Below are 22,296 nucleotides of genomic sequence, written 5' to 3' on the forward strand. Positions count from 1 at the left end.
TAAATTAAAGTTGAGGAATATAACACAGTGTTCTACCTCAAAGTCCAGTTCCACCTCCGCCTCCACCTTAGGACCAAGAGGAAAATGAGGAAGACAAGGAAGTAGCAAGAATCATGGGGACATGCAGTCTGAACTGAAAAATAATATTGGTATTGTAGGTAAGTACATATTATTTTTATTCCATAAAATTGAAATTCCCTCCATTTTTGTAATAAATTTTATTTCCCTTATTTTAGCTAAATCTTAAATTTCTGTTTCATTCTACATAGTTTAATTTTGAACTCAAAATTTTAGCAATTAAGTAAATTCTATGTTTGTAATGTTGACCTAATAAAATTTTGAAATTTCACCCTGAAGTTTTTCTTTAATTTGATTGAGGTGGGATCAACCCAAAATTTTATTGTTTGTAAGTTGATTCAATAAAATTTTGAAATTTACTCTGAAGTTTTTCAAAAATTTGATTGAGGGGGTAGGATGTAGGTAGGTAATTTGTTGGAAAGTAGTAATAAAAGTGGTAAGTGTTAAGATGAGTACAAACAACAGAAATATAATGGTAATTGTTGAAATGGTGTAGAGTTCATGTGGTAAAAATGGTAAATTTTGGAATTATGGTAATCTCATGGTAATTTACAGGTAATAACAGTAATCCATTGGTAATTATGGTAATTCATGGGTAATCGTGATAATTATGAGTATTTTCCTGGTGATTTGAACTAATTTGTTTCATTTATCCTGAATTTTCCCTTTAATTTAAGCAATTTAAAGTTTTAATGTCACTACGAGATGATTTACGATCGCGATGTTTGTAATTATGGGTAATCACTCGACCATTGACTATATTTGAACAATTCGTACACATTCAAGGGTAAATACAGCGGAATGCGATCATTTACGCGAACACATCTCGTCATTAGAGTATTTCCAATCTCGATCAAATAGTTTATACCCGACGATAATGTATCAACCCGCTACAAATACCAGAAAAGAAGAAAAATACGGTCGATCTTGACAAGAAGGCAGATTATACGCGAAGTATGGAAAAAGGGAAAAAATCATTTACCGCAGGAATTGAATTCTCGGCGCGTTTACACGCGATTTAACGCTTTTTGACGTAGCTGCAGTCGCTGATAGGTATAATTGGCGTAATACGCTGGTCGCGTGTGCGCGCACTTCGCGGCCTAGTGCGAATTTTTTCTTCCTTTTTATCGAATAAAGAGTTGGAGTGTATTATAAAATGTTGGAGATTACGACAAGTCCATATAGATACAATAAATACGGTGACTTGGACTATACAACTACAACAACAACAACAACACACGTCCACGTGTGGGCTCTTCAAGGAAAACTGGAGTAGATGCGGTTTTAAGTATGTGTGTGCGTGTAAGAGTCAGGAGTATGCAGTTCTGCTGTATCTTGTAAATGCGTACGCCAGTTTACATGTGAATTTATCTGACGCATCGATTACATAAGCAGAAGAGGTAGACATACGACAGTATACTTGGGTATACCTTCTGTGGCTCTGGAAAGGGTTGCGGTGGCTTATTCCTCTGCTACGATGTCAAATACGAAGGTTTGTTTTCATGAAATCGACTAACAAGAACTGGTGCCACTTTTTCTACCAATATCTAGTGCTAGAGGGTGGCAGGGGACCGAAAGATGGTATGGTTTTTTGGTAACTGTACGGAAAATAGATTTATGCCATGGCGGGATACACTCAGAGCACGTGAAACCCACATCGTAATTAGTTGTCGGATGATCGGCAGCTGGCATTGGAAAGGTGACATGGCGCGGTATGCTGTGTGCTTAATCGTGAATGAATATACGAATCAAATATATTGGCATGTGCTTTACCAGCTGCATCAGCATGCGATAATTTTGGCGTATGCTAGACTGTGGGCCAAGTATTACGTGACCAAATTGGGAGCTCGAGTTGTTCAACATCTACAGACATGCGGCTAGCAAAATCGCTTGAAATTCTGGGCATTACAGGGAGAAAAAAAAAGTATACAAGATGGAAAAAACCTTGGTGAATGCGTCTGCGGAAGAGTTTATTGGCCGATAGTGGTTCACACACAGAGAAAAAGAAAGATGGAGAAAGAAGCAGAGAGAGAGAGAACTCGATCAGTTGGGTTTTGTTGTACTGCGGCGATATTTTGTAAATGTGTAACCGGTTTGTTATGTTTCATCACGAATGTTAGCGTGTTCGTAAAGGTTAAGGATAGTAAAAGGTATATATTAATATATTAGAATATAAACTCTCTTGTGTGCTCCAAGAGACGGACGCGGACGACGCGATGAGTCTTTTTATTTTATTTTTTTTCTTCTTTCCTTCTTGGTTCAGTTTTTTATCCGTTCGAGAATATATTTTCCCTATAGTCTGTTAATGCGACACTTTAAAAGGGAGGGTTATTCCGATTTATTGAAGCGATGACCGACTCGCGAGGTGAATGCACTGCCCCAGACTATCGGTTGGAATGAAGCCTGAAGGGTGACCCCGGGTATTATACGATTAGAATTGTTCAATTGTGAAGAGACCAACTTGTGAGGTGGTTAATGGAGAGCTTATGAGGTTTGGAATATGGAATGGTCAATAGAGATGCGGATAACGGTGTAAAATATGAAAATGATCGTATGTAATTTCAAGAGATGTAAACGAGAAATGGTCTCTTGGATGGTATGTCGAGCATAAGAATTGAGTGTGGAGTGGTTTGTGGAGTACAAAACAATGTAGTATGCAGCATTGTTGATGGATCATGACGAGTACTAAGAAGAATTGAAAAAATAATCATGTTCTAGTATGTAATATCCGAGAAGTAATATAAGATCTCTCAGATATTTAGGTACCAAAAATTAATGCTTTTTGCTTCCACCTTTTTGACAAAATATTGCTAAGAAGTCTCACTTTTTTGCAAGAGTCACCCAAAGGTTGAGCTTTTTTCCAGAAATTGTAAAAAAGTAACTACCCTTCCCTTTTTTGCAAATTATATTTTCCAAGAAGACCTATTTTTTTCTGAAACTGTCAAAGTCCTGCTTATTACCAAAAATTATCAGAAATACACGTTTTTTTTTCAAAAATTGACGAGAATTTTAGTTTTTTAGAAAATGGCCGGAGATTGTAATTTTTTTAATGGAAATTCCAAAAAGTTGCATGTTTTTCTCAAAATTTTCCGTCTCACTTTTTCTACAAAAATTTCGAAAAAAATCCATTTTTTGCCAATAATTTCCAAATTGCCTTTCTTTCTACTAAAATTATTGCAAAAAAAACTAGCCCCAAAACTCTCAATTTCTAACAAAAGTGTTTGAAAATTACACTTTTTTTTCAAAAATTGACTCAAAGTTTGTTTTTTTTTTTGTAAAAAATTCCAAAAAATCTCAATACATTTTGGAAACAAAATTTCACTTGTTTCCAAAATATATTCAAATTTTATTTTTGTTGCCAGAAATCAAACAAAAGAAGTTCTCATTTTGGTCAAAATGTCAAAGTCTTCTTATTCCCAAAAATCTTCAAAAATTAACAAAAATTTTTTCTGTTCAGAAAAATGGTTGGAGATTTGTCATTTTTTGCAGAAAATTCCAAAAAGTTTTATAAAAATTTTTAATGTCTCCATTTTTTTTTTCAAAAATTCCGAAAAATCCCATTTTTTTACCAATAATTGCAATTGACAAAAACTCTCAATTTCTAATGAAATTGCAGAAAAATTTCACCCTTTTTTTCGAAAATTGACTGATTATGATTTTTCAAAAATGACAGAAATGTTTGGTTTTTGACAAAATGGCCAAAAGTGTCATTTTGTTTGCAGAAAATTTTAAAAAGTTCCATGTTATTCCCAAAATTTTTCTAATGTCTCGCTTTTCTACAAAAATTCCGAAAAAATTCCATTTTTTGCCATGCCAGAAAGTCATGCTTTTTACAAAAAAAAAAAAAAAAAAAAAAATAGGCAAAAACTCAATTTTTAACAAAGATTTGTTTAAAAATTTGACCTTTTCCCCCCAAAAATTGACTTTGAATTTAGTGGGGGGGGGGGTTGTCGAAAATCGGAAACAATTTTGGATTTTCAAAAATGTTTGGTATTTAACAAAATGGCTAAAAAGTGTAATTTTTTTGAAAAAATTCGAAAAATCAAAAATTGTCCAAAAGTCTTGTTTTTTAGCTAGAAATTTACCAAAAGTAAGTACAAATCTCTTTCTTGCCACTAATAAGTAATCACCTCCAAAAAGGTTCTCCTTTTTGCTAAAATTGTCAGACTTTTTTTTTTACAAGAATTTGACAATTTTGGAAAAAAACAAGACTATAAGATAGCTATAGGGCAAAGGGCATAAATTAATTTTTCATCTTTCTTGATGGGAAGAGGTGGGAGGGAGATCCTATTACCATCGTATTATAACAAAAATTCAAAATCTTTTACAAGAAATAAGAGAAAAATCTGAGGTTTTACACAATAACCGATAATATGTATAATATTTGATTTACATTTTGATTGCCCTTTACAAATCTGGGGTTTTCAAGTTTTTCAGAGAATGGACGCCTCCTGTCACTTTAGGATAAGAATTAAAGCTTCGAAGAAAAATCAATTCAGTTAAATGACTCGGAGTTGAGATGATTCGTTGATCCCCATGTAAAATATGTGACTTTAACCAAGAGAAAATGTACTCGTACCTATATATTTCCTGTCGCATCTTCGTGGGAAATACTGTACTCACGCCATTTATTTTTCAAAATACTCACTACTTCTCGTGCTGACAACTACGTATCGACATGATATTTCGGTGACGTTATTTTTACTCCAAAATGAACGCTTTCAGTGAGGATGCGAGTGACTTTGGCATTAATAATTTTTATTTTTCATATGTGACTTGACTATTCTAGTCGTTCACAGATGACCATACCAGCACACGAGTCTAACACTTTGGACATCTCAGCCAGCGGTGACTCTGCAGAGTATAGGTAATTCCAAGCGAGAATTTCTCAACACATGGTCAACAAACGCAACATACCCCCCAAAGCGAGCTGGTAATTAAACATCTCACACAGGGGGATGTTCAGCGAGAGGATGGATACACCGATGTCGAAAATGAAATCAAAAGAGACGTTGTTGCTCGTTTCTCGTTTCCATTTTACATATACGTACGCAGATGGCTATCGAGAGAAAGAAAAGAGTATATCAGAAAGACTGCGAAAGAGGGCCAGACAGGGGACGTTGTTCGGTTCACACTTCACAGTTCGATTGTTGTATACGCGACCAAAGCTAATTATATCGTTTTTTCAGAATAGGAAGACAGGCGCTCGTTGTCGATCGTTAATTATTATTAATTGAACTGTGATGCAATAATACGAAGGCGACAACAGCAGATAAGAAAACGGTATAAGTATACTATAATATGTATATGCGCGCAATTTATGTACAATATACGCGTATTTAAGAGTCGACGCGCGAGCTCGCGCGCCCGACCCCAACCCGCCGCGTATATGGAAAGGATTTTTTTTCTCGAACGCGTGCTTTTAAACGCCATAAATATCAACACGGCGTGCCTTATTGATTTATAGAGTACACGGCCAGAACTCGGTCCATGAAAATGGAAAGTACCGACGGATAATTTTAATTAGCATAAGACTCGCCGAATGGCTTATAAGTATACGCAGCCTGCTGCAGGAGATGGTGGATGGCGTCTCTTTCTCCAAGTCCTGCGAGGCTGAATGTGCAGAAAAAAGATGCGATGTCGAGATCTCGCCCGGCACCAAGGTACAGGAAGATGGAACTTATCACGTTGCCAGATACATCATCGCGGACGTGCTATCTTGTATCCGAAATGAAAAACAGAGATATTGGCACGAAGCTCGGCTCGAATGGATAATCTGCCTAGGTAGGGGGGTATACCCAGCCGTGAAACGAACAAGTGAAAATATCGTAGACGAATTTTTACTTTTCATTTTGACACGAGGCTTTTTTTTTCAACCATTATCGCACCTTGATCTTAGTGAAAGATCATAAATACGACGAGCTGGCGTATTATTGATAAGATTATTCATTGTGAGCCATCTTCCGATAGGAAGACTACCCGGTGAGGAGGAGAGAAAAGGCACCAAAAAGTACCTCATCATCGTGGCTGGCTGGAATTAGAGCACAGCAAATCTCCGTGTACGTGGATGTAGATCGATGAAAGAGGCGCTCGCGATGAATCGATTATACAGCCGGTGTTTTGGAGAAGACGAGATGACAAACTCGCTGAACTGGTGCTATGGTGCGGCGCTAAGAGTCCACGATGATGTTATATGGTGCTCTACATCGGACATTGGTCCGGTTCAGCGTCGTTGTCGTTGTCATTTTGTGTTGTGACGTAGTCGTAATTAAGATTTATTATTATTATTATTATTATTATTATAGTTGTAGGATTTCTCGCTACATTAAGAAGGTGATTTGGCTGCATATTATACCAACAGTGATGACACGGTCTAGTTGTCATTCGTATGTATTTGTACGTAGTGTTTTGTGTACATAGTTTGTTTTTCGGTGGTACACACGATAGGCTTCGATGGGCCAGCTAGAGAAAAATATGCAGTACGTTTATGGTGCGAGTACGGTACATGTAACATTAGTGAAGAGGTCAGAGCACTGGGTGTGCTTGGATGGAGAAGTTATAATACCTATAATATTGGTTTTGGGTGAGGTTCAGGGAGCTCCATTCTCACAGAATTGAATTTTTTGGGCTCTGGTGAATTCAGGAAGGAAGCCGGGTGAACATTGGAGGTATTTTGAAAGAGAAGAGAACCCTGTTTAAGAAACTGAGGAGCCAGACAGAGCGAAATGTTCAACATAGTACACATACAGATTACAGTAAGACTTTCAGCTGCTAGCACGACACTTTGAGGATTTTCCTAATCCACCTCACAGTTCACAAAACCATCCATAAGTAATAAGAGATTGATCAGAATACTGATAGATCAAGTCAAAGCCTCACTGAAATAACAGAACATAAAAATCTGATTATAGTGAGTTCAATTATGCCAACTTAGTTATCTATCCAAAAAAAAAAAAAAAAAACGAAAAAGTAACCAAAAAGCAATAAGAAAAGTGACAAAATGGGAGCCAAACAGTCTAATGTAATGATAACAGATCAAACAAAAACAGCACATTTTAAATTGAAATGGTTTGGTTTTTAGTTTCAAAAAATGTGGACTATTTTTCAACCTTTTGGTAAAAAAAAAAAAAAAAAAAAAAAACGAGAATTTCTGGCAATTTGTGAAAACGAAGTGAAATTTTCATAACTTTTTTGGCAAAATTGCTGCCAAAGGAAGGGCTTTTGGAAATTTGTGGTAACCCGAAACTTTTGAATAATTTTTGGAAAAAACTGTGATTTTTTGGAATTTTTTGAGAAAAAAAATCTAAAAAAGTGAGTAAGTACAGTTTTTTGCCAAAATTATTAAAAAATTCTTTTTTTTGTAAAAATGTTCTATAAGTTTAATTTTTTGGCAAAATTGTTAAAAACTTGATTTTTTCAAATTTTCCAAAAACTTCTTTTTGTGCCCAAAATGGCTGAAAAATACTGCTTCTTATCAAAATTTTCTAAAAGTTTCGTTTTTTGGCAGAATTATCAAAAAATTCTTGTTTTTTGTAAAAATGTTCTAAAAGTTTCATTTTTTGACAAAATATTCAAAAAATCTTAATTTTTTCCAAAATTGCCGAAAACTTATTTTTTTTGCCCAAAATGGCTGAAAAATACTGCTTCTTATCAACATTTTCTAGAAGTTTCATTTTTTGGCAAAATTGCCAACAAAAATTGTCGAAGAAGTCCCTGTTTGTTTTTTTTGTCAGAATGGTCGGAAATCCATTTTTTAATTTTGATTTTCGCTAAAATTTCCTACTAAGAAAAATCTTGTTTTTTTTCCAAAATATCCAAAAAGCATTGATCTTTGGCTTAGCTGCCTAAAAAGCTCTCTTTTTGTTCCAAAAAATCCTGTTTTTTGCCAATTTCGCTAAAAAATTTTGTGTTTTTCCAAAAACGTGTCATTTTTGGTCAGAATTGTCAGAAATTCCTTGTTTTGCTAAAATTGTCAACAATTCCTAATTCTCTTATCAAAAATGTGAAAACGTTTCACTTTTTGCCGAAATTGAAAATTCAAATTTTGCAGAAATTGTGGATGAGTCTTTTTTTTTTGACTGAATTGTCATGAAAAGCTCATCAAGTTAGCTGTTCTCTTCTTTCGGAATTCTAATTATTTTTTCATTTTTTCTAGTTGTCAAATATTAAAAATTTAATATAAACATTTTGACTCCAAAAAAATTCTGTTAAATTTAAACCCCCTCCCCCCTCATTGAAACATTTGAATCGAATAATTCTTCTGCCAGAAGTCCTGCTTCTGTCCTCATCCAGCATACTGTCGTATTTATAAAATATCTACATCTTGTAATGATTTGCTTCCCCATCCTATTTCAGTGTTGTTGTTATTTGAAGGAATGGAAAATTGGTAAAATTGGACTGGAAAACCAAGAACAGTCAGCGAAAATAATTTCTTCCGAAGAGAGAATAATACTGACACCCTGAGGCGACTTTATTAAAAATTCGAGCAAAAATGCAGGCGATCGACTTCATTTTTTGTTCAAGTTGATAAAAAAGAATTATTTGTGTGGTTATTCTCTGCTATAAATTATATTTAGTCCCTAAAACACGATAGAAAAATATGCAGCAACGAAGGCGAGAAGACGTATACAGCGTCGTACTTTTCGTTTCACGAATAATAAGGGTGATGGAGGTCGTTAACGCGACCCTGGATCTGTAAGAAAATTCTCTCGTTCGAATTGTTACACTCCTTTCTCTTCTGTTCTCAGCAGCCCTTTTCATTTCATAAAATATAATCCAACAATATAGGAAAAAAGAAGAGTTGTTTAAAAATTCGCAAATCTTTTGTATTATATTTCATTTATTTCTTTTTCTCCGAGAAAGAAATCTCTTGAATATAGCGAAGAAGAAAGCCACCATTTACGTAGAATTATATTTAAGCTACTTGCGTCCTTTTTTTCCTTTTCCTTTTTTTTTTTGCACCCTGAGCTGAGAGATTTCGCGACAAATCTCGATATTCCGTGTTCCTGCAAGAAGAATACTTACCTACTCTTATGCTTTTGAAAATATCGAGCGAGGATTTTTTATAATTATGTGTTTATACTTTACCCTAGTGACCAATACATCTTCGTTGAGCTATTCTGTGGTTTCCCCGGGTAAGGTTCGGGAATTGAATGAACGATACGTTGAGGATGTTTTGATTAAACGACTCCTCATTCCATCGTCGTCCCCCAAATGAATGATACGTTTAGAAAAGGGGTGAAAACTCGAGTACTCCCTGGAGATTCGCTATTGTGTTTAGCTTTGACGAAAAAATAGGTTCTCGAAATCTGAAAATTATTTACCTATGGTGGCTGCATTGTGTTTTTTTGAAGGGTTTTGGAAAATGAGAATAGGTTTGAGTTTGATGAAGATTATTTTCGAAATTGATTTTTTGGAATCGTTGAAAATTCGAAAAGTGAGTTCACTGATTACCCTTTATTGCCTTTTTCATGAAGGTTTGAGTAGAAGTTGCTAAATATGGAGTAGAAAAATAGAACCATAATACACGAAATGCAATTTGTAAATTTTTCCTTGACTGGTGGATTTTCCAGGATTCCAGTTATAAAACAGCGAATTTTTCATACTTGAGGTTGCCTTTGTTCAAAATTGAAGAAGCAGACCATAATTTGAAAATTTTTAGTTTTAATATTTTGCTGTGAATTTTCAATTTGCAAATTTTTAAGCTCTTTAATTAGATATTATGTACTCTTGTGCTTGGGGAAAATTGAAACAATACATAATTATAATCCAATGTACTGCGACTTATTTAGTGAACTTGACTAAATCCAAATTTTATTCTTTTTTCTGTTGCAGGTGAGTACCCATTTTCATAGTGTAAGACTGTAAGTGGTAGGAATTTACCCATACTCTTGTGAAAGAAGATATGCAAGTAAGTTGTTGATCCCTTGATTATAAGTTTTGTTCTTTTCCCATCGATTTTCATTTTTTTTATGAATGGAATTTGAGAGAGAAGAAAAGTAGTAAAGTGGTGTATTTTTTCCAATTTCAGATTTCTCACTATTAACACATACCTAATTTTCAATAATCCCCCCCTCAAAAAATTAAAAAATGAAGAAAATGAATGATCATTTGACAAAATTAATCAACACTTCAAGTCAGATGATTAAAATTCATAAAAATGAATAATTTTCTAATCGAAAAAAAAATTTTGAAATTCAAACAAGTTGGTGTAAAATTTGCAGAAAAATATTCAAAAAAATAACCATAACCAAGGAAAGAAAAAAACTTGGAAAAAAATAATTTTCAAAAAAAGTTTATAAAAATGAAGCGATTTTTCAATTTTTTAAAAAGACCACATAAAAAGAAGTAAAAAATTGGAAAAATATTTTTTTAAAAATCAGTCAAGTTTCGAAGAAATGACCAAAAAAATATTTAAAAAAAAATGAAAACCAATCTCAAAACACTTTTTGAATGACATGAAATTTTTAAATTGAAATACTACAAGTAAGTAAGTAGTTTTAAAAGAAAAAAAAATGTGAAAAAATTACCAAAAAATTGAAAAAAATTACAGATGTTTCATTATTAACACCTACCTAATTTTCTATTACCCTCCCACCCCCCTCCACAAAAATTAAAAGGTGATGAAAATGGATGATTATTTGACAGAATTTATCAACGCTTTTAAGTCAGATGATGAAAATTTTTTAAAATGAATCATTTTTTGATAGAAGAAAAATTTTTTGAAATTCAAACGAGTTGGTGTAAAATTTGCTGAAAACATGACTGAAAAAATATTCGAAAAAATAACCAAGAAAAGAAAAAAACTTGAAAAGAAATAATTTTCAAAAAAAGTTTATAAAAATGAAGCGTTTTTTTAATTTTTAAAAAAGACCAATGTAATTACTAATTACATGAAAAAAAGTAAAAATTTAAATTTAAAAAAAAAATCAGTCAAGTTTTAAGAAAATTGTCAAAAAAATATGAAAAAAATGAAAACCAAAAAATACTTTTAAAAAAATAGAAACTGATTTCAAAATAAATTGGTATTTTTTCACCATTTTGGAAAATTTTTAGATATTTCTTCAATTTTTTCACTTTTTTCCCTGTTTTTTCTGAAAGAGTAGTTGAGCAATGAATTTTAGGCATTTGCTGATACAAAGCTTAAGTAATTATTGAAAAATGCATGTTTTATTGTTTTTTTATTTTTTTTATTTAAAATTAATTACAACGGCCATTTTCAGCCACCCAAGTGCTACTAAAATGTAGACTAAAAAATTTATTGAACACCCGGTACAACCTTTTAAAAAATACTATAAGCTTTTAAGAAAAACTTCTCGAGCTCGTATCTATGATTTTTAAAAACGTTCTCCTTCGAAAGCTTCGAACAAAAAACTTGCTTCATTAAGTGAAAAAAATTGTATTCAGAATTTTTTTGGTCTATACTTCGAACCAAGCAGCATGTTGGGGGTAAAGGAGGGGATCTGTCGTATTGAGTAAAGGCGGTTATGATTCTTTCTCGTGGAGAATTTTTATTTCGTCTTAAGAAAATGACGACAGATTTTTAATTTAAAGTTGTCGTAAATCGTCGCAATGAACTCGACGATGGCAGCGTCGACGACAACGACAGCGCCGTTTGCCTAGCTCTAAATGGTGGATGGGTGGTTGGGAAGGGGTGTTAAATAGAGCTGGGTAAAGCTTGTAGGAATTTACATGGGTGAACGAGCGATGCTGGAGGTTGTTGTTGTGCTCGGTCGGGGGGGTTTTTTGCGTTTATTTTTCTTTCTTTTAACAACGCGACCGCGCCACGTTCTCGTTGAAAGCACGTACCCGTGTTAATCGAGCTTTTATGAAAGTTTCACTGGCGCGCGATGATTTTATAATAGAAATTGTTTACTTTATATTGTGTATAAATGGCGATGGCGGTGCGGGTCGGCAATCGGTCGTTGCTGTAAGAAAAACTATACACATAGTGAGAAACTGTAAGGGGGAGATGGTTCTAAAGTAAGCTGGATGATTTTATGTAATGATGAAAGCATAACAACGACGATATAATGTTATTAACTTCCAAAAGGAAACTAGAGACGGTCGAGGTTTGGGTTAAATGAGGGGAGGGGGTTGGGGGTTAAATCAGTGTGTCGATATAAGGTTCAATACACGATGACAAGAGTCTATTCGGTCTGGCTTTGTGTGCTTTTGTCTTGAACGAAGGCAGGGTGAGGCAGAGGTGGTAGAGAAGCCGAAGATTTCGGGTATCTTCTTTTTCATCGAAGACTATAGAGAAAGAAGGATGGAGGGAAAGGGACGAAGACACGGCGATGAATCGATACGACGGTATAATTATCGTATCTATCTACGATTAACCGGTTAAAAGGGATTTGATATAACGGGCTGAGGAGATTGCGTTGTGTGTGTGTGGGTATTACAATGAAACGAAATGGAAAAAAAAAGTCGTCTTGTGGATGATACGGAGGAGAGCGCGCGAGAAGAGCAAGAATGGTTCGCGATGGAACTAACAACACAACCGGTCCAGTCTGTGATGACGTCCTTGCGGAGCGTACTGTGGCCTAGCTGACCTCCCGCTGTAAACAAGACGACGACGGCGTGAGGTAGATTTACCATTCGGCATTCGGCTCGACGCTCGACGCAGAGCTCATGTTAGTCGAATAGTAGATCGCTCGATGGTGGCACGTTCGATGTTGTGTATCGTGTTGTTGCCGACGACGAGTTTGTTGTTCAACGAGTGCCCAGTGTTGTGTTGTGTGTGAAGTGTTGTTTATGTGTCGCGTTATTCGCGCAGCAAATTTATCGCGAGCTCGCAGCGTGCTATATTTTGGTGAAATTCAATCGCGAAGTTATAAAAATTTTGAGGGGCAAAATTTCGGCCAAATGACGTAATTGGTTCGATTAGTTGACGTGTATCTATATCGGGTTTTATCGTGATGAAAATTGGCAATTTTTCGGGAAATTTTATCTCACATGCGTTTCGTTGGTTGTGAACGGTGCAAGTGTCGAGATAGAAGAGTATATTCTTCGTTATAGTGGTTGCTGAAAATACGACGATGCATTCTACAGCGCGATGAAATCGTTAACTTTGGACAGCCTGCGCCGGCTCATCGGCAGGCATCGCAAGAAAGACAAACACGAGTCGTCGTTCAAACGTAGCGAATCGTTCAAACGTATCTCCATCAAGAAGAACTACCTGGACAGGGGTGGAAAATGTCGAAATCCGGCAGCCGGAGCGAAATTTGCTCAAAAGAAGAACGCCACCGTCATCTGCGAGACACCGGAGATAGATCCTGCCTCACCAACCAGCTCGGTCATCAAGGAATCTGCTAAATCGAGCGAATCCCCACCGGTGGCCGCTTCGGGCGAATCGTTGATCATCGATTACGGCGAATGGATTCGATGTATTCAGCAAGAAGACGTAGATACGACGAAAAAAGGATCCGAGTCTTCGCTGGAGGTGACGAAATTAGACAGGTCGCCGATTTTGACCCCCAAACGATTCCCATTGTCGAGTAAAGGATCGTCTAGCGAACTCGACGACGGTAGCAGGACCGATTCGGCGATTAGCGTTAGTTTGGGCAGGATCTGGATGGATGCACCTTTGGCCATGACGAATTCACCCCGAAGTCTCGAACTACCCAGACCGGTATCGGTCGTCGAGCTCAATCCGAACGGCCAGCGAGCTCATCATTCTTTAGACAGCGCTTTGAAGGATAAAAAAGACGACGTTCCGGCGTTCCGAGGAGCGACATCGGCGTACCGAGCAGGATTATCGGGCAAAATACCCTATAACAGGACATCTTCCGAATTGCTCAGCTCGAGTAAAGATTCCGGGTTCTCGTTTTCCATCTCGATACCAAGACTGTCGCCGGTTCTATCTCAAGGTCATGGCTTTTTCCGCAAGAAGAAACCGGTCAAAAGTTCGAAAAAGTATAGCTCCGGCGCATCAGAATGTCGCCGAACACCCTCTTCGTGCGGATCCGGCGGCGGCGGCGCTAAAAACGTTCGAACTCGTAGAACCAGGCAGCAGGGCTCGTCGAGAAACGATTCGGATTTGTATCAGGTGGTGATAAATCGACCTCCTAGATCGTTAGACGCGTTAAAATTAGATCCGATTATTTTCGTACCACCCGAGAAACGTAAATCTACCATTAAAAAGGTGTACGAAGTACGAGAGATCAGAGACTACTGCACGCCGTGCGATGCTCAATTGCTGCTCGAAGACGAAAGCGATAATCTGGAAGAATTATACGAAGTGATCTCCGATGAACGCGAAGCACCCCCGTATACGAGTAGAACGACCAACAGCACTACTGATTTGTGGACATCCGAAGATGAAGATGTGGACATGTTACCAGGCATTTCGCCAGCCCAGCAGGCCAACTATTCTCCTAATCTGAAACGACGTCCGGTAGCGAGGAAGAAATCGTCGCGAAGAAATATCAGATACGTCGCCAAACCAATACATCGTGCTCCGTCCACGTTAAAACGTAATAGACGTATAGTGAAGAAAACCAATGGTGAGTGTAGAAAATTAAAAATTAATCAAAGATGAGTGTCTAGTTTTTTTTTTGAGGCAGTCAGAGCTTCATCTAATGTTGAGATAAGGATCTTGGGTCCTAATATTGTGGATAGAAGTATGGGACTCGAATATTAAACCTTCTTTTCGATGAGTTAATATCGGGTTTGAGCTTGAAATAGTTCTTAATGGTGAAAACAAGTGTTTAACTACTTCACTGAATTAGCAGGGAAATTCCAATGCGTAGTAATGACTCTAGATTAGGTAATCATTTCGATTAGTTGATAGAAAACACTTGTCTTGTAGTAAAGCACGAAAACAGTGGCTAAATGAATTAAATTTTGAGCCATAAATTGTTTAATATGAGTCAAAATTTGTTTTTTTGAAGATGTTTTTAAATTTTTGGAAAAAAATTCAGACGTATTTTAATAGAACTTGAATGCGCATTTTGAAATTATTTCGATGAATTGTTTCTTAAAAAGACGAAATAATGACGAAGGGAATTGAATTTTGGGGTCCGAAATAATCCATTGAGAGTCGAACTGAATTTCGGTGAAAAAAAAATTCTTCAATAAGTCTGAATTGAACATTTTGAAATGTTGGTTGATGGTAATTGAAAAAATAAAAAAAAAGAAAATGAAAATAATGGCCATGCAGGTCGACATTTTTGATTTCAAATTATTCGATAGAGATAGAAACGAACCTCACGAAGGGTTTATTCGTCTAGGAATTAAAAACACCCCCCCACCACCACCACCAAAAAATTGTTTTGGTATTTTTGAATTCTCTGAAAAATGTACGTATACTATACTCATTTCAATATGTTCGGTGAAAAATTACTTAAGAGGTAAATCATATTTTTATGAAGATAAAACGAGTGTTCGAAGAAATGTTTGAATCTGCTGCGAGATTGCTGCAAATTTCAATGGATTTCAAAATAACGGTCATGATATGATTAAATCAGCCGATTGATTAAGTAATCGATTTTTTTTTCTTGAAAAATTTACGATTTTTTTTCACCTGAAAATTGAGCGATATTATTCATTAATAATCGTCTGAATAAAATGGTTTGGACTTTGGATGTTCTGTTCTATCAAATAATAATTTCTAATCAACCAATTATTTTATATAATCGTTGAGTAGATGTGTTATTATCGCGTTAAATTTCTATAAAATTGACCTACTGAAAATTTAAATTGGGTTATTAAAAATTTTAATTAACTTGAGAAGCGTCACAACTATTCGATTTTTGGTGAATTTTTTAAAATCGAATTTAAGCAAAAAAAGACTGAGGAAAAAATCAATATTGCAGCAAGTTGATTTAATACTGAAATTCGATGTGTAATTATTGTATTTTCAATCCATTAAATCGTTTCGAACCGTTTTGAGAAGTTCTGGAGCCTCTAATACATTTTTGAAACATGCAATTTCTTCAAAATTTCACTGAATGAAGCTGTGAAAGTGAAGTTTATTTTGTATCATAAAATTTTAACGTGCTGAGTCGACTGAAGAATGATTCAGGATCCTCCGCCGACATTTTGGATTTTTCAATTTTCCAAAAAATGTTCATGACACTTTTTAGAAATCTGGAACTTTTAAAATGTCACTGAAGGTTCCAGAACGGCTTGAAATTACCTTCAGTGGACTTAGCATGTTGAATTTTAGAATAAAACGTGAATTTCTAGCTCTCTAACTTCATTTTGGTCAAATTTTGTGGACATTTCAAGTTTCAAAAATCTACTGGAAACTCCGGAACTTCTCGAAACGGTTCTAAGCCGTTTCCAACCGATTTGGCGAGTCAAAAAAGTATGGCACGTATCGGAAATTTTGAAAAATTTAAATTTTCCCCATTTTCAGCCCAAATTTGATTTTCAAAAATTCACCAAAAATCAAAAAAATACCGTTCAACGCCTCAAATTTTGGCTGGTGAAATATTTTTGCATGATGTTTCGATCTTGCTTAGGCCAGTTTACGAATTTTTCTGTCAGTGGGTTACTTTTCTGGTTTTATTGGTTGAATTTCAAATTCTCGAATGTTAAAATCTGGGGCCCAAAGCTTCATGCTAATTAAAAAGCTACAAAATAAAGTGCCAATACTTCAAAAATTCAAGTATAGAGTTGAAATTTTGTTAAGCAAATTTAAATAAGATTTTCATGAATTATTCAGAGTAAAGAATTTAAAACAGAAAAAATGCTTGCAAAACCCCCTTTTTTTTGGATTTTAAAAATATTAATTTTTTTTTAAAATTTTGTCTCAGCTCAGCTTTGTTGGATTTATTTTTTGCTGGAAATGAACCTGGAAAAACTGATTCTACGATGTTTTTTTTTTTGTGCTTTTTTACTGCAAGGAACCTTTTCAATATTTCAATCCCTCGAAACCCCAATTAAACTAGAATTGAGTTCACTGAGAGTCCATCATTCACATCTCAGATCCATATTTTGAGCTGTAGAATAATTTTCTGGATTTCGACGAATTTTTAAAAATGGCAGAAATGGTACAGGCCCCTGCTTTGAGAAAAGTGTGACTCGGTCATTATTCAAAAAATTTAAATTTGATAACAGTTTTTTGCTATTTTTCTCGATTTTTTTAATGACCAAAAAAATATTTCCTCAGTTTCAGAAAGGACGTAAATGAAGGCCATATGGTTGAGAGGGGGAGGGGGTACTGAATGATCGAATTCAAAAAATTCATGAATGAACACTGGAAGTTGGCACCCAGTTCTCAAATTATAGTGATAATAATTTTTTGATTTTTTTTAATGGCATTGGGAGAGCTATGGGGGGGGGGGGGGGTGTATTCAAAAAGTATCTAAAGTGAATGCTGTCTCCGAAAACATAAAGTCATTTTAAATTTTTTGATAATTTGATTGCGTGTTTAAGGATATGTGCTGGAAAAGGAGGAGGGGAGGGGGTCAGAAAAGTCGGATCGAAAAAAATATCAATAATTATTCAAAAAACCCATTGTGTTTGAATTTTTAAAAAATTCAATATTATTTCATTTTAAAATTTTTTTTGTTTTTCATCAAAGTTTGGGTCCTTATTTATGTCCCATACCCTGTTCAGATTCCATGTTCAAAACTCGTTTGTTACCAAAAAAAATGAAAAAGTATCTTCACTGCAATTTCTTCAAATTTAAAAATGCTCGTTTCCAAATTTTAATTACTGATGATTTTGAAATTGATCCTTCCCTTCAACTTTGACAATTACATATTTCCAAAAAATCTCGAATGTGTGAAAATTATGCACTTACATATCTCTTAAGTCATTCATTTCGTAAGACCTCTATAACTCGAACGCACTCAAAATCTTACCTGCATAACTCGAAACTGATTATCTCGAAAACCTCTATAAGCCGAATGAACGACCATTCCCCTTGGATTTCGAGTTATCGAGAGTGTACTGTATTTCTAAAAAAATCTCGAATGTGTGAAAATTAGGAGACATCTCCCCCCCCCCGCCCAATCTATTAAAAACTTACAAAAAAAATGACGGTGATTCTTGTCCTTGAAAAATAAAGATAAATAATGATGGTTATATTTTTTATATTTTTGGTCTAGTTTCTTGCTCGTGTTTTGAAATATTTTCAAAAGAATGATGAAAAAATTATGCGAGGCTTCTTGATTCAGCTGCGCTCAAACAGTCACGGTTTGCATTAATCATAGAAATAATAATCCAAACATCGAGGCAGGTGGCGCAAAAATACGAAAATTGTGCAAATTTATGAGGAAAAAAATTCAAAGAGTGTAAAATTTTCATTTTGTTCACATAATTAGACGGTTCCTAGAATGTTGAATTATTTTATTGAGAGAAATTGAACGTAAAAACGTTATCGAATGGGACGTTATCGATACGTGTCGATTCGATGTAATGTTTAGAGAGAAGGAGAGGTTGGAGGGATCACTGTACAAGCATTATAGAGAACTGATAAGAAAAAATTGAAGTGATTTCGGTGCAATGAACCCTGCTGATTACGATTCGTTGATCCGTATTGACTCAACGGACTCGCGTTTAGAGATTTTTTTTCTCGTTTGGAGGTTTTCATTTTTGGCTGAGCATAATGCTGAGGCCATCTCTCTAGAGTTGCTGGTCGAATTGTTCGGTTTTGAAGACGAATAAAGAAAAAACCTCGACGAGACTTAATTGGGTTTCGGTCACGCTCTCGTGTCTCAGTCTCGTATATGCGTTTATGGTATCCACGTATATACGGTTTGAAAAATGACCACTAATTGTGTGCTGAACTGAAGCTGTCACCTCGGTCGCATATACGAATACTTTGCTAGTCCTAGAGGCTCACGAGACGCGAATTAACTAGCTAATATTGTGCGTTCGCGGTCCTCCAAAGATGTGCTCGATTGTTTTCCAAGTATGACGATGAGGTTTACATTGCGAGTACCTGGGTAATTGACGCCCTGTAAAAACAATAACAAAATTGTACGAGATTATCTTGGTCGAGTCGAGTCGAGTCTATGCTCGAGAGCAAAGTAATACCTAGACCTCAATGTCGTCGTTATGCTTTCAAATTCTGCGGCCGCCTGACAATGAAAACCTCGAGAGTTGAGATGACGACCAAAATATGTGCGAGATAATTGTAGCTTCGTTCTCAGCATTGTTCAGGGGCGATCAATTGGCGCTTATTTGTGAGCATTATCGCGGCTTCGAGCAAATTATAGTATAGATGGCTCGTTATTTATCGTGTAGTTAGCCGATACCGAAAATACCTTATATATATACCGGTGGTTTGCTTAATTTAATATTATTTCAAAAATTAACGTTGAGAAATATCGCGCTTACTTTACTTTATATTTTCATAAGTACCTACGTATCCCAACAAAGGAGTATAATTACGTAAAAATATGCGGCCAAATGCGTCATTGCTCTCGTTGAAATTATATTATTATTACCAGTCGTCGAAAATAATAATATGGTCTAAATGTAGGTGTACTGTTCAGTGTACAAGTACAGTACGTCGTCGTCGTACTCAGCAAGTCTGTCTCTGTAGTACTCTGTATGAGTGAGTATGAATATGCTCATTTTTTAACGACCCCCATATCTCTAATTCTCTTTACCCATGTACCGTATTACTCTGTATGAAAATTTATCACCAACTATGTGTACTGTATAGTCATTTTGTCGAGCTTAAGTACGACGACGTATTGTAGAATGGACTGAAGTTGAACGCTGGTGTGATGTTTTTTGTTGACATCGTTATCAGCTTTGACTTACTTTTCACGGACCAAGTGAACCGAACCATACGGTAGTGATAGTAAATCGTATGGGTGGTTCTCTCAATGCTCGGGCATGCTCATCGTGCCATGAACAACACTGTAAATGGAATCAGGGAAATGTTAATTCGACGTAATTCACGACACCGCGAAGCCGTTGGCCATTCTATAGGTACATTACTGTATATATCGTATTACATATTTTGTTTCGGCCGGTCTAGTCTGTCTCTGTCTCTCTCTATCTCTCTGCAGTGTGCTGAGAAGAAGAATATTAATTGAGTGAAATTCTCGCCTTTAAAAAACTCTATTGTCGGTGTTGATGTTGGTTATTTGAGGTGCGAGAATCAATTAGAGCGGAATTAGAGGATGGGCTACTCTGTGCTTAAGTAAATCTGCCGAGAGATAAGAGAGTCGCGGAAAATTGACGTGGGAATTGAGGTATTTTAATGCGCGGAGGTGTTTGTGAAAATATGACCTCTCTGTAATTTGATTATGTAGATGGATGAAGAGTTATATTCTTCTATTGTGTTATTGAAGGAGCCTGCCTATGAAAGGTGATAATTATGATCGACTGATGATCAAGTAGTAGAGGTCAAGAATTGAAGTTTAACGAGACTTATTTTTCAAAATGGGAGCGTTACTATTATTTATTTGTGTGTTTTCACGAAAAAAATGTGATTTTTTCCAAAAAAAATGCACGAACAACCCTTTTGTATTTTTCGCGATGTTTTCAATTTTCAAAAAAAAAAAATCTGTGAAATGACAGCGAAGTACGATTTAGATTCATGTTCGTCCTTGGACTAAATTCACATGGAAAAAAAATTCTAAACGTTGAAATGATATAAATAAATACCAAAAAAGAATCAAAATTATTAAAAAATTCAAAAAAAAATGAATACAATTTTAATTGATACTTATAATTGGGCAAAAATTGCATGAAATTTTTTTCAGAAATAAATATTCAAGGAAAAAGTTATTAAAAAGTTGTGAAATTACCGTAGAATTTGGCGCAATAATTGCGTGAAAATTTGTTCAAACAATGATTAAATGATATAAAAACCCAAATAAAATTTCAAAAAAGTATAGGTAGAAATTTCCATGCAATTGGGCAAAAATTGCATTAAAAAGTCTTGAAAAAAAAAACAGAAAAGCGTTAAAATCGTTAAAAATTGCCAAAAATAATGAAATTTCAGTCAAATTTGGTAAAAATTTTTATAAAAAGGGTTGAAAACACGTTAATAAAATAGTATGAAAACAATATAATGAATGAAAATTACTCAAAAGTGACGAAATATCAGTGGAATTTGGCAAAAATTGCATGAAAAAATGTAACGCAAAATCATTGAAAATCACCAAAAAGTAATAAAATTTTCGTTGAAATGTTATAAAAATACAGAAAAGCACCAAAGTGAACGAAAATTACCAAACAGTGACGAATATCAGTGAAATTTGGCAAAAATTGCACGAAAAAATGTTGAAATGATGATATGAAAACATCAAAAAAATTCAGAGGAATTTAGCGAAAATTGTATCAAAAAATGTTGATTTGTGATATTTTATTATCTAAATTTTCATTGCTCTGTGAAATGATTTTTTTCCAAAATAATTTTTTTTATTCAATTTTTGTCCATTTTGTTCAGCAATATTTTGCTTTAGATGTTTTAGACATCACCTACTAGCAATAAAGTAATAAAAACAAAACTGAAAAAATTTTCAGTTTCATAAGAAAAATATAATATTGAAACTTGAAAAAAAAATTTGAACGGGGGAGGGGCTAAAGTCCTAGAGTGGTTGTGCTCACTGCGTCATTTTGTTTTTAAAAAAGTAAATGGTGAAAAAAATTGAAAAATCACCATAAAAATAGCTTTTTTGAATTGTGAAAAATTCACAAAAAATCCAAAAATGAATTCTATCACCTAAAATTGTGGTTCGGAGGTGTTGAGAGATTCAAATCAGAAGTTGATAGTTCAAAAAATTGTCTTCCGGCGAATAGGAATTTTTCAAATTAACGATTTTTCAAAGAAGTTGATCTGTTAAACTGATTTCATTTCACAACTTGAACCAGAATTTGAGGAGGTTTGTTTAGTAATCAACAGTTTTAGTTAATCGCAATTCGTTAAAAATGTTGATTCATTTTATTCAAGAACACTTCAGTCATTTTTGGAAAAATAAGCTTCATTAAAAAAATATAATACCTATGTTGAAACTTGAAAAAAAATGAGTGGGGAGGGGGCTAAAGCCACGGAGAGGTTGTGCTCACTGCGTCATTTCGTTTTTAAAAAAGTAAATCGTGAAAAAAAAATGAAAAAACCACCATAAAAATTGCTTTTTTGAATTGTCAAAAATTAACAAATAATCCAAAAATGAATTCTATTGCCTAAAATTATGGTTACGGAGGTGTTGAGAGATTCAAATCAGAGGATGATTGTTCAAATAATTGCCTTTTCCAGGGAATAGGAATTTTTCAAATTGACGATTTTTCAAAGAAGTT

At 34.9% G+C, this 22,296-nt stretch overlaps 1 protein-coding gene across 8 annotated transcripts in view; it reads left to right on the forward strand.

Annotated features, from left to right (window-relative positions):
• Nucleotides 1–22,296, forward strand: part of DIP2 (disco-interacting protein 2) — a 189,237-nt gene that overhangs the window by 84,158 nt on the left and 82,783 nt on the right. For 3 of the 8 annotated variants that reach the window (XM_065367692.1, XM_065367693.1, XM_065367695.1), the window contains exon 1: nt 12,196–14,585. The exons of 3 other annotated variants lie outside the window; for them this stretch is intronic. In XM_065367692.1, the coding sequence (XP_065223764.1) occupies nt 13,136–14,585 (1,450 nt within the window). In that variant the 5' untranslated portion in view covers nt 12,196–13,135. Of the gene's footprint in view, nt 1–12,195; nt 14,586–22,296 lie in introns of those variants that run through there. 2 more of the 8 variants (XM_065367694.1, XM_065367696.1) reach the window with 1 other exon arrangement.

The sequence above is a fragment of the Planococcus citri genome, chromosome 5 (assembly GCF_950023065.1).
Source record: "Planococcus citri chromosome 5, ihPlaCitr1.1, whole genome shotgun sequence".
Taxonomy (NCBI): Eukaryota; Metazoa; Arthropoda; class Insecta; order Hemiptera; family Pseudococcidae; genus Planococcus; species Planococcus citri.